The 14,027-nt window shown below is 35.5% G+C and overlaps 1 protein-coding gene across 1 annotated transcript; it reads right to left on the minus strand.

The window, feature by feature from the left end:
* Window positions 1-602: 602 nt before the first annotated feature.
* LOC133704788 (receptor-like protein 4) lies at window positions 603-10,302 on the minus strand. The gene is made up of 9 exons (XM_062129781.1): window positions 9,627-10,302; window positions 8,480-9,523; window positions 8,236-8,386; window positions 8,027-8,098; window positions 7,158-7,226; window positions 6,160-6,231; window positions 3,928-4,005; window positions 2,374-2,579; window positions 603-1,175 (listed from the first exon to the last, which is right to left on the minus strand). The coding sequence occupies exons 1-9, from the start codon at window positions 9,694-9,696 to the stop codon at window positions 1,069-1,071; spliced, it is 1,869 nt and encodes a 622-aa protein (XP_061985765.1). The 5' UTR covers window positions 9,697-10,302; the 3' UTR covers window positions 603-1,068.
* Between the last annotated feature and the right edge of the window lie 3,725 nt (window positions 10,303-14,027).

The following is a 14,027-nucleotide window of genomic DNA, read 5'->3' on the forward strand; positions in this document are numbered from 1 at the left end:
CATTAAAACTAGTATTAGGATAAAAATATAATTACATTAAAACCATTAAAAAACATTTTAAAAAAAATCATACCGTGCTTAAAAGTATTTTGAAGAACTCCTTCCGGAAAACATCATAAGATACACACTTGATTTGCATTTTTTTTTCCTTAAAACTTCAATGATCAATGTGTGATGCAGCTGATGGTATGAAGGAAAACCACCTTCCTTTTCTTGTTTTTTCTTTTTTCAAAAATCATGTTAAAAAATCCAACACGGATCATCAATAATCCTTTATACAAACAGATTGAGCTTCAAAATTATACTTCATTGGTGATGGTGTGATCTTTGATTGTATGAAATCCAAGGTTCGACCAAAGATATTCTCTGTAAGAACACAGATAAACAGTGCTGCCCGACAAAGCCAGCTCTACCCGGAAGTCCATAGAAAGAAAATCATTTCGAGTGGACACAGCGCAGCTGTCTGAAAATAGTAGCATTATTGAAAGTTTTGCCTGAAGTCGAGTAAGAAGATCATCAATAAGCAAACACAACTCGTTTGAATGATGGAGAACCGAGCCATGGTGAACAATCTTTAGTTTAAATTTGTTGCAGAAATAACAGGAAGGAAATGTCAGTCCATGACAGATAAACATTGCTTAAGCTGAAAATAATTTCCGCAAGGAACTGGAAAAATAATCAACCAAAAAGTTGTATCATACAATGCTACCACATCTGGGACCACTGGGTATAAATGTGTAACATAAATTGAAGATCTACTCACAGCAACTTGTCATAAAATGCTGCAAAGCCGCTATGATACACTAGGAAGGCTTATCCAGTTTGTTGTCAGTAAGAAGGGAAAAAAATACCAGATACATTGCATTCTATAGACAGTGTGACTTTTTTAGACCCCATCTTATTTCCATTGTTCAAAGAATCCAAACCCACGAAGTTTCCTTTGTGGAGCAGATGCAGCTCACATCCTATGTGAGCACTTCGAACTAACTACATCCAGGGTCCCCTCTCCATGCTCTCTTAGTGAGCTGAAGAATATGAAGATCAATATTATCTTTTTTCAAAAGTCTGTTAATGTGGACCATAAGGTGATGGTAACCCTTTGGCATGTTGGCTCTCCATTTCAAGAAGCATCAAGGACTTCTGCCTCTGGTATCTGTTTCTCTTGGCAGCCATTGCTGGGAGAATACAATTGGATGAAATTAATCAAGATTCAATAACGAATGCATGATACCAAATGAAAAATTAGAGTGAGCACATATAGTTGTCACATAAACTGAAAGGTTCAAATTCTTTCACGGCGGCAACGACAGTGATGGAGACAAAACTTTTAGAAAGGTTGATGTCAGATAAGAGACCCGGACAAATGAAACCATCGAGAAAACACTCCTACTTTTTCCCTTTTCTTTTTGGCTAGGAATAACACCATCGAATTTAAATAGTTAAACTGAGGATGAGAAACCTTCCATAACGACAGCTGATATAGCCAAATTGAAGATGATGGAATTGTCATTACTACACGCTATAGAAGTTTCATGTTGTGCTACTTTCAAACAAGATCTATATGGATCCAGTTAGGAGACCAGATCTCTTGGACAGACGACTTCCTTGGCTACTATGGAAGAAACTCTTTTGATGATGAGATGATATATCATTGGCATGATACCCAGTTGCAAATTCTAGGTGGTAGTTACCCTATCTTTGGTATATTGTGAAGAATAGCCATTGAGGGATGAAAATATATGTAAGGTGTATCCACATGATGTCAATGTGGTTAGCACTGGTTTTACAGCTCTAACCAAACCTCTGGCATCAAGGCATACACAAAAGTACAGACTATGATACCTACAAAGTACTAACATCATCTAGCAGCAGTTCAATGACTGAAAATATATCACAAGTGGCTACATGCAACGTTCAACTATACAAAGGTTTGTATTTCAAATGACATCTCATTCCCAAGTCCCAATCCTTGTTGAACTACTCCTGCAGTTTATATGTTATACGGTGCTTCAAGAATAAATATAGTTCCAGATTTCAGATCCTAATTTAATCTACTGTAAAAAATTTTATTCTAAACTAGCACTCCTAGTGGTTAACACCGGAATTTTAGCATGTTGTATCAGGAATAGAGAATCCTAAATGATTAGTGGTTTCAAACTATTCTGCAATAAAAGGAAGTCAAAATAAGGTCCAGAGGTGGAATGCAGTCTCAAATTTGACTGGCCTCTAGAGTGATATCTAATATGCTCTGTAATGCAAGCCTTAATTCAACAACACGTTGTGACAGATGACATATCAGACCATCTGATAGCCATGACATCATGAATGAACGCAAAAAAAGCTACAAGTTGAACATTCTTGAGAAATACTTACACATTAGATCGTGAGGTGGAGCAAAGTCGTAATCATTTCGACGCCTCCTGATGCAGATTATGTATCCCAATACAAGCACAGAAACAATTACCAGGCAGGATAAGCCTATCCCAATTTTACCACCAGTGGACAAGCGACCATTTTCCCATAATAGAGAGCATTGTGGCAAAGATGGTACACCACACAAACCTTTGTTACCTGAGAGACTGTAAGAGAAAGTTTTCTTTCCTAGTGAGTTGTTAAATAGACATTAATTCAATTGGAAATAAGATTTAAAAAAAATGACCAATGGCTTATACGTACCCTTAAAAGGTAAGAGGGGTGAGGCATTCATTCAATTCACATCGTAAGCAAAATTAATCTCCAACGAAGGAAAAAGAAGGGAAAGACAAGATATATCAAAATTGGTATATTCCAGAAATTGTGTGTCCAATAGGGAGCCAAACATTCCACACAGCAAGTAAAGAGTTGTTTATTAGAATTTTTTGATGCTGCAAAAAGTAATCTGTACTGCATGCATTAATATGCAAATATTAATCACCATTGGCAAGTACCGTATTTTTCAGTTTCCATAGCAGTAAATTGGCTAGGAACCTAGTTTACTGATGACAGATAAAAACGCTGGTTGACAAAATTATCCTGAAGGTAGTGGTGTGCTTGCTAGAAAAAGTTGATAATCTGGTTGCCGAAGAAAATAAATTTAAGTAGCCACAAAGTTCCTAATAAATCAAAGAATATTTAATGACAGTTTTTAGGCTTAACCTCCCATTACAATTTGACAGTGGGCCGAAGGAAATGAAAAGATGTTCTGGTATATCAACAAAATCACAGGTTTGAACAGATTAAGAAACTTTTTTCCAATGTTGAGAACAAACAGCAACTTGAACTGAAATGGGGATCTCACATGAAAAAAAGGGAGAGTGGGTAGATAGGACTTCCCTTATTAACAGAAGACTAACTACAAACCAGGGGTATACATTGCCTTTTCTATAGTAGCAAGAGTGAAACTCATGCAGATACAACTTTTTGGGAAGGTATGGCTGAAAAAGGAAAGATGCATGCAACCATCAGACTAGTGGTTCAGGTTTGAAGAATATAGTGAATTGTTACATATTATGATTGTCCATCTTCTTAGATAATTAAATTAATTGGAAAACGATGAAATTATGATTTGCAAACCTTTAGTAAACAACAGGCACCTCTCTTGAAGATAATCATTAACGTTTAACAATGCAATATCAAAGACAACTAAAAATCATGGACCAAAAGTATACACTTCACTATTTTGATAAATGTATTCCTCCAAGGAGCAAGGTCTTTCAGATTAAGTTAAATAGACTTAGAAGTCTTTCAGTTTTCATCCTCTAAAGGATTTGAGGTGAATATAGAATAATCGAAATCTGTTGGTGGATAAATAAATAAAAGTAGAATCAAGAGATTTAAAGTTAGCACATAGGCTTTAATGCAGGATGATACATGCCAAATATTTTATAACTCGAAAATTGTTACTATAATAAACTAAATAGAATTGTGAAAGCTAGAAATGAGACATACTCAATAGCTCCACCATGCACACCAATTGAATAAAGTTCCTCTGGTACTCGCCCTTCCAATAAGTTACCATTCAACAGCCTGGAAATAAAGAGATGTTGAGGCAATACAATCATGGAAAATAACTGGGCAATCAACATTAGAATTGTTAATATTTGGACTTCTATTGCAAAATGTCACAGGTATTCAAGTAGCTAACATTTGGTGTTTTTTCAATCAATTTGCTTATCAAATAATAAAAAAGGGAATACAGTGTGGTACATCTATCAACAAGCAGAGTTGCAAAAAAGAATATACTGAGGGAATGTTCGCAATGGAGCTCATGAAGTGGTTCCAACAAGATCTGGTTTGTTCTGGGGAGGTTTGTGAACAGGTGGACTTAATACTTCCTAAAAAATAAACAGAAAAAATTGAAAGAGCAACATGTAAAGATGCAATCTAACTGGAAATGCAAATATGATTTTAATGGGTAGACATCAAACAACTATAGTGCTTCTGTCTTGTGTTGCTTCAGTGTTGACTTGATATTATAGGATTCTGACACCAGAGAAAATTTCAGCAATTTAAAGTTGTGACCACAAAACAACTGTCCTGGTTGGCCTTTCTGACAGAAAAATGTTCATTTTCCTTTTCAAATATAGAGAAATTGCAATCCATTAGATGTGATTATTCATTATAACAACGGAAAGAAAAGAAATCTAGTAATGAAATGTGACAGTACTGATTTCATTATAAGTTCTATGGCCTCCAGCCTCCAGGGACTGGTCAAGTAAAAGCAATACAATGAAAATAAAAGAGTACAATTACGCAGAGAATGGTCCATCAGAAACGAATATGAATATTATCATAAACAACTTAGGATTATATGAATGTTCAGTTAAGAAAAACAATACTTCCATAACCAGTTCTATAAATAATTGCATGATATTATATGCTGCTCGTGAGAACCACGTTACACTTCAGCTGAACAGTTTAACCACTTGCCTGTATTGGTGGAAACACTAACAGGACCTTGGTTCCTTCATCAACAAAGGCAAAGTAGACAATCAACTAGAAGAGCTGTCAAACATAGAGATCAAATTCCTTTCTTTCTAGTCTACCCACTATGGTCTAAAAAACTAACACTCGATATATCCTCAACAGCAGTTTTCAGTTATTTTTAACGTCATGACCATATGCTTCTAACAATGCAGCACACATTGTATTACCCCTATTGTTCATGTGCAAGTGTAAATGCACATGAGCAATGGATTAACGAGGACAACTGATCCATGTCACCGCCAATGTGTCGAATATTTATTTTGATGATGGTGGGGTTTTACACACCACCTCAGGCATGAGCATTCAATGTCATATGTGTATAGCATTGTTTGAGTTTTCAATTTGTAGTTACACAAATTCCTAGCATGAAATTAGTTGTTGAACTTTAATTCATTACTAGTTCAAAGATAACTGAAAGACAAAATTTTAATGATAAGTAGGATCCATTCTATATATATATATATATATATATATGGTGTGGATGTTGATCAATCTCTTCTAAGTTGAAAAATCAAAACATTACATTTAAAATTGCAAGGTAAAATATCCATCTTCTATAATAAATTTCAAGTTCTTAACAAACTAAAGTAAACAGATCCCAACTCACATCTTGGTTAATTCCAAACAAAGTGGTATCATTGATCTAAACATGAGGTTGAATTAAATAAAATCCATGTAATAACCAATATTAAGTAAAATTATTTCAAGAAAATCAAACTACTTCAATTTCTGGCAGAATATACAATTAAAAGCATGAAAATGTTCTCCCTATTTGAATGCATGAAAATATGCTGACAGCACGGCATGCAAGATGGAAATGGGTAAGACTATCACATTTAAACTCCAGACTTAACAAATAAAAATTGGAAAGGAGAAGGACAACAAATTTTCGCTTTTAGATCCAAATATCAAACAAACCCCTGCTGTGTGTGTGTGTGTGTGTGGGGGGGGGGGGGGGGGGGTTCTCCCTACTGGTATGCATGATAATATGCTAACAGCACGGCATGCAAGATGGAAATAGGCAAACACTACCACATTTAGACGCAGACTCAACAAATAAAATTTGAAATGGAGGAGAATAATAATTTTTTGCTTCTAGATCCAAATATCAGACTTGCAGTCTGTGCGCACTCGCACGCGCAGATATTTATGTCAAATGCCTCCATTATTTATTAGCGCAAACAAGCCACTTACACAAGCTGCAGATGAGTTACCGAGGCTAAACTTTCTGGTATAGGGCCCAAGAACTGATTGTTGGACAAATCCCTACAAAGTACAGATCAGAAGTGTTAATAAATAACATAGTGGAATGCCAGAGTAAGTTTCTAGTGGTCTCAGGATCAGTTTCATGGTGTAGATACAACATCACATTAGAATTTCAAAAGAAGATGATGGAACATAATTTAATTCGGACTCTTAACTTCAGTCATGGAAGGCTAAAGTTTGTGCTACCCTATAAAGCAGACAGAACAAAGAAAGTGAACTAGCCAAGCAGATGAACGAATATTTTAAGACAAAGGGAGAAACAATGATAAACATCTAACAGAGTAGAAAAGTTTCCAAACTCAAAGAAGAGAGAAACCATAGGGAAGTTTACAAACAAGGAAAACTGGACTCAAACACCCATGTAAACCAGGAAAAAGGAACACTTTGAGCAGAAGAATGAAAGAACTAGAACGTATCAGCGAGGCAGACTTCTTTCCATGGACGAACGAGTTCTAAAACATTGACTTGAATGATTGTACATCCATGTCTTAGGGAGTGGAAGTCCTCCAGATGAGGTGGAAAAGAAAGTGTTCCCTCCTAGAGGGGTCTCAAAATCAAACATTCTTCAGCAGAGGGGATCATATGATCTTCATGAAAAAACGCATTAGGGACACATGCGCTAAGTCAATTTCTCTCTATTTATCAAATAATCAACAACAACAAAGCCTTAATCACAAATTAATTTGGGGTCACCTAGGTAACATATAAATAAATTAGTGGTACTCAATCATGAAATACACTATAAGAGAAATTTTATCATAAATGAGACCAGAGGTTACCATACACATTAAAAAGCAGGACCACAAAATATCAACTGTATAAAGCATATAAAATGCTGTAATGAGACCAGAGGTTGCCATACACATTAAGAAGCAGGACCACAAGATATCAACTGTATAAAGCATATAAAATGCTGTACGACTTACAGCCGGACAAGAGATTGTTGACCTAATCCTGATGGTAGAGTTCCTCCCAAAGAATTAGTACTCAAATTCCTGCAGGTTTAAAAGATAAAGATTAATTACGATTGGAAAAACAGCAAAATAAGCACAAGAAACTATGGGAAGTGTAGGTCCAAGTTCAAAAAAATTCTTCATCCATGATGTCACAGTAAAATTTTAGAAGATTTAACTTTGAAGGCAAGGCAGGGGTCACGGAGTAAACAATTCTCAAATGTAAGCTAAAGTAGCTGAATCCAAAATCAATAATGTTTATCATGACAGAACACGTGAGCAACCATTAGATTCTACCATATTAATATTTCAAACAACACTTAGATTATCTACTCAGGAAAAAGTGACATAAATTTGATGAACTCTGCAGAGCTAACAATAATGATGCTACATGTTGCATGTGAGATCAACTGGAAGACAACTAATTTGTTTTTTGATCAATATGTTAGGATCCTTTTGCATTAATTAAAGCTTTTAAATGGAATTCACTTAGAAAAAAATCCTATAATTAAATTTAGTCCACTCAGAAGAAATCCAGTAATTTTGTGCAGTAAATCTTTTGATAAATCATACAAATTAAAACTAGCATCTTCACCAATAAAGAGCAGAATGATTATGGTTGAAAGAACAGGTGCAAAAGATGGAAACAAGTTGTTAGTGATCTCCAAGAAGACATGTCAATTTGAAAATTAAACCTAAAGCATCCTGCAGTGCAGTAGAACATTGAGAAAAGACACTCATTTCATACATTTATGTGCAACAAGCTAATATCTTCTGCATGATTTCAGCAAATAAAACATAAAACATCTACAGCGCATAAAAAATCGGATGCTGATACTTACAGGCTTACCAAGTCCGACAAAAGAGTAATCTGCTCACTTATACTGCCTTTCAAGCCTTGACTTCCAAGATCACTGAACGAGATACCCAAGTAATTAATAACATGAGATTAAACTCGTCTTCTGAAACAAACAAATAAAATCTTTCTAATGCATCAAGGCTTGGACAAACGAACGTGCAAATAATTCAATACACAAAACTGATTGCTTACATTTGTGATATCACAAGTGCAGTCTCGTCTTTGTTGGGATGGCATGTAACTCCTTCCCAAGCATCCCAGCTAGTAGGAGCACAAGGATCCCCATTCCATCCCATTCTATCAGGAACCCGTAACGACTCTTTCAACGCTCTCATTGCCACCACTACCAAAATTAGAACACATTCCCAGTTAATTTTCAATAAACAAAATCATACTAATTTACCATTCAAGATACCAAAAACCCAACATCATATACCTTGCTCGGGCATGGTTGAGAGATCATTAGGAACCAAAGCATAAATCTCAATGCCACTAATTATCGGTGCGCCCACAACCGGCACAAACTTCAGAGTCAACACAGTACTGCTCAAATTATGCACTGTGTAACTCCAACTATAAGCTGCAAAACTCCCAACTTCCTCGAAAACGTCCACCCTCTCCACATTCTTCTCATTCACCACCACATCAAACACTCTCTCCGATTTCTGCTTCACACTTGAATCAATCTCCGCGAAATGAAACCACAACAAATAATCCATTTTCGCATCGACTGACACTGCATACTCCAGTGTTCCATCTCCAGTTACCGCCGTTTGGTAAAGCTTCATTGGAAAATAATTAGGCGGCTGAATGGTGCCGGTTATGGTTTCTCGGGTGGAGATGGAGTGGATTATTTTTGTCGTGTTTGGAGTTTGGAACTCGGAGTCGGACTGCCATGTTCGGCCAAAATCATCTGTGTCGTTGCTAAACCCCGGGCCCCACTGTGTGGACCCACAGGATAAACGGCCGTAATTAACGAGGGTGAATTTATCGCCGATTGTTGACGAACCGTAAGATAAGGGATCGATTTGACGGATTTCGAGGGATCCAATGACAGGAGGGTCAGTGGCAATACTGTAAAAACAAACATCCGCTTCACCGTCTTTAACAAACGCGAAGAGATCGGAGTACGCGCCGTCACGAGCGAGATTCTCAGGCCAAGGAGAACGCCAGGAAAAGACGAGAGTACCCTCGACGGATGCGTCGAATGAAGGAGGGTTAGATTTTCCGTCGTAGTTGTCGTATACAGTGAATGTACGGAAGTAGTAACGGCCGTTAGGGAGAGGGAGAACGTAGCAGTTTTTTTTGCCGGAGGAGAGAGGGAAGAATCGGAGATTTTTTTCTTGAGGGTAGAGGAAGTGGAGTGGCTCTGACACTACAGAGGTAGCTCCGCCTGTGAAGTAACGGTCGGACAGCCATGTCGTGTTGAATGGATCGGTTGTGTTTGTGGAACCGCCACAGTCTATGAAGTATGAAGTATCTGTAGTAAAAAAAGAAGAAGACGACGAAGAAATGCGGTTAGAAAACAGAAAGAGTGATAGTTAGATCGGTTATAGAGGGAGGGGAAGGGAATGAGTGCTTACTGCCAAAGTGGAGGGAGAGGGAAGGGGAGAAGAGGAGAGGGAGAGAGAAGAGGAAGAAGAGAACAGACATGGTGAGTGTGCGATTTGGATTTGGAATGATATTGTTTGTTTGTTAATGTTGTTTGTTGTTTGGACATGGAGGAGGGAAACAAGGCATATTTAACAGAGGGAAATAGTAAAAGGAATGGTGGGAGGCGAGATTAGCGGGGAGTTGAGTGGGGAAGGGAAGAAATTGAGCTGAATCTTGTATTTTCTAGATTTGGACTCGGAGGATTTGATGTTGTTAGGTATTCAAAATCTTTTGATGGAATCAAAGTAAGTAGAAAAAGGAAAAATTGATCCCAAGGGAGTGAGTTTTGGTAAGGAAGAGTCAAAATTAGTTGGGAGAAGTCATGAGCAAGTTAAAAGCAGGTGATGGTATATTTAAAGACTTCTTCTCGTGAACGTGTTGAACCCCACAGATGATGAACAGTGAAGGGAGGCCTTAGTGCTGTAGAACTTGTTGTTGAAAAGAGATTGTCGTCTGTCCTCTCGGAGATGGCCGGCAATTGATGAATTCAGGCTGAAACTGAATGCGGTGTGGTTAAGTAGGGATGGCGGAGCTGAAGAAGAAAATCCGCGTCATCCATTGGTGAATAGATTATGGATCTTTGCTGTGGGTCATTGTTGTAACGGGTCCTCTCTAGACGTGGCCTCCATGCAAAAGAATAAATAAATAAAACCATTTTTCTTTTGGGAAAATCAAAGTATATTGCGCGTGCAGATTCTTCTTCTCTTTTTTTCTCAGTTTTCATGGAATAGAAATGGCCGTGGAGACTTGCAATGACAGGTAGGATTTTGTGTCGTCGGATCAAAATGAAGACAGGAGCAAAAAGGATATGTAGCGGTTGCCGTTTGGCGCCTGTTGGTCCGAATAATTAAGTTCTTCGTCTGCTATTTATTTATTTAACGCCCAAGTCGTCTCCTTTACCCAGCCACTCGACCCGTGTCCCCGGCACCAAAGGCGAGGGCACTTAATTACATTAGCTGTTAAGATTTGTAAAAATATACAGAAGTTTTCCACGTCTTTGCATAGGATTCAAATTTTAAAAAGTTAATGTGAGAAAATAGTTTTCTTAGTTAATATGTTAATATTATATGGATGATCCATGTAAAATTAGATCTGAAGAGAAAAAAATTATAGAATAGATTCTAACTACTGCTTTTCATATTAACATAGACTGTGCGCCTAGTGCTTGGCCCATAAAAAAAAGCACGTGTAGGCTTGCAAGTATAAACCCACACGCGTAGATTTTTATGTTTTCCTTAAGCATCATCCACCTCATTCTTTGCAAAAAAAATTTATTCAAAATTTGGCTATTGTGGTAGCTCAAAAAACAATACTCTTGTTTTTTCAACCCAAAAACTTATTTCTAACTTATTTTTTACCCTAAACACCTGGAAAATACCGTTAAAACCTTGTATAACTAATCCATGACCTCAAAAAAAGCAAAAAACCACCATAAAATCCATAACTAACCTCAAACCAAGAGTCTTTCAGAGCTTGTATATGTTTTTTTAAGTGTATTAAGAGTAAGAAAACACTTAATCTTAGCTTCTCTCGTTATATGGAATTATTTGATACAAAAATCAACTATTTTAGTTGTTGAAATTGTTGTCATCGATAACTTTCTCCCTTTAAGCTAGAATTCAGTAACTCCTTCTCTCTCATTCAATAAAATGAAACTAAAAAAAAATATATGGTATCAAAACATAATATTTTAAAATTACAAGGATCGATTACCTAGTAATTTAAAAAGATAGGGGGTTTAAATAAACTTTTCAAACAAACTACAAAGTTGCCACCTACATCACCTTTTTTTTTCTCACTTAAGCCCTTTTTTCTTCCTATTCAACATTTACCCCCAACAAAATACATAATTGGGATCCAATTTAGGTTAAAAGGGTTCAACCGTGCAAAAAACAAGTTTAAGAATTAAATAGAGATTTTTCAAAAATCTTATTATTTAAATTCACAGTAAAATATGACAAGAGTAAAAAGTAAAGTGACTACATTAAAAATGTCCCATGCTTTATAGTTTCTTACTATGTTGGTGCTCGCGCTATATTATCGGTCTGTATTATTTTTCTATTAAAATATACAGGCATCCCTAACATGTTTTTTTTTAAATTAGATAAATTAAATAACTTGAGTTATAGTCTCATCAAACTAAATAAGCTGGTTTTATTTGAGTCATAAAAAAAAAAGAGAGAGAGGCAGCGATAGCAAATAAGAAAACATGTATAGATATCAAAAAAAAAAACAAATTAACGAGGGCCAAAATAAATAAATAAAACAATACACTATCAATTTGAATTGAAAGTGAAATTAAAAATAATAAAAATTTGATAAAAAAGTTAAGAAAAAAAGCAAGAAATCATAAAAGTATGGATTAAATTGAAAACACAAATACATAATAAAAAAAAACTTGAACATGTAATTTGTTTCAGCTTGTTGTTTTAAATAAATAAAAATCATAAATATAAATTGAAAAACTTATGCATGCATCAAATTAAAAAAATCATAAACCACTGTGTAAATAAATGAATATTTGCTTATTTAATATCGCAACATGAGTTGTTTATCTTATTGTGTTTAATGAATTTGTTTATGAAATCAATTTGTAATAGAGATTGGCACACATATAAAATTTATTGAATACAAAAAAAAAGTTGCACATATTAAAAATACTATAAATAATAAATATTTAATCTGTATAAAATATATATAAAAAATTACATATAGATCACACCAACCAATACAAAAATCAAACATTCTTAGTACAATTAAAAATAATCTATATTCAACAATGGCCAGACCAAAAAAAAATCATAAGGAATGGACATCAATTAAAATATAAATTTTTAAAACACATAAAAAATCAAAAAATATAAAAAAAAACTAAAAAAAAGCATTGATACCAGGCACTGCTGGGCCTGGAAAGCCACGCCTGATGCCTGGCCCAATCAACAAAATGTCTACGTGCATGCTTTTCACTTCAGTTCTTTTTTTTTATAACAACCAATCACCAAATAGCTAAAAAAAATTAAGAGATGAAAATAAATTTTTAAAACAAATTTTAATGTTGTTATCTATATTACTAGTATTTTTCACTTTAGTCTTTTATTTAAATTTAACCCTCTCAGTAAAAAAAACATGCAATAGGTTTGATATGGGTTCAATCGTGGAAAGAAAATGTTCGAGGACCAAAAATAATTTCTTTAAAAATACACTATTACATAATAAACACTTAAAATGACTATGGTGAATTCCCTACGTGTTTTAGTTTCTGTTAATAATTTTTATATGTTAATTTTAAAGTTTGAAATTAAAATAATCAAGTAAAAAAAAGCAAATCTCCTGCTTTGAGAGAGAGGGAGAGTGAAAACTGGCATAAAATCATGTTTTATAAACAAGGGGGGGAAAAGAAGCACTGCCCTCTGTCAACAACTGGTGTGTAGCTGCGTGTGCAGCGGGTAAAAGAAGCCTCCTACAGCGCAAGTGACAGCGTCACGGGCCCCTTTCGTATCTTGGAGCGTGCGTTTATTTATTCCATGTATTCATAAATGACGGATTCAATCGCTGGCTCCTTTGGTGGTATGTTTTTATTACAATTGTTTCACTCGTCACATGCAACGTTCAATTGATTCTTCCTTTCTTTATTGGTAGTTGATCGAACACATCACTGAATAAATATGGAATAATTACCGGACATAAAGAGACAGACCAGTCAAGGTCAACTCGCTTATTTTTTAATTCATGTTTTAGCTTCAAGCCATGATTGATACGAACATAAATTATTGTTCCTAAGAATAGGCAAACATGTAAAATAATCACCACACTCGTAATTTCATTCATTCTGAAACTCATTTGTTATGGAATATTACAGGGGTAAGTTGGTCATCTGTGGATTCGGATCATGCCCCCTCCGGGTTGACCTCGTGTAATTTAAGTGTTTCCAATAAAATCTACGTCCAAGCCCCCGACCTAGATGTCATTTCCAATTACATCTATGAACAGATTTTGACATGATTAATTAAGATTTTATTCAAATATAAACATATGGTATAATTTTTTTAAATTATCAAGCATGTTGAGTTGTTAAGTTAGTATGCGCGGGCACAAACATGCTTTAATGAAAGCGTGATGAGTTTGGACAAACCCGAACCCGAACCCGAACCCAAACCCAGCCATTGAACTTGACATTGTGCCAAAACTCATGCTGGGAACTGGTAGGGTAAGTCCCATGTTTGGGTCTCATAGACATGCCATAAAATATAGTATTTTATGGTTTGTCATGTTTTCATGACTTTGCTATATAAAATAAGCGAAATACAACTTAAAATATCACAAAAATAAAA

Source organism: Populus nigra, chromosome 10, assembly GCF_951802175.1.
Source record: "Populus nigra chromosome 10, ddPopNigr1.1, whole genome shotgun sequence".
Classification (NCBI taxonomy): domain Eukaryota; kingdom Viridiplantae; phylum Streptophyta; class Magnoliopsida; order Malpighiales; family Salicaceae; genus Populus; species Populus nigra.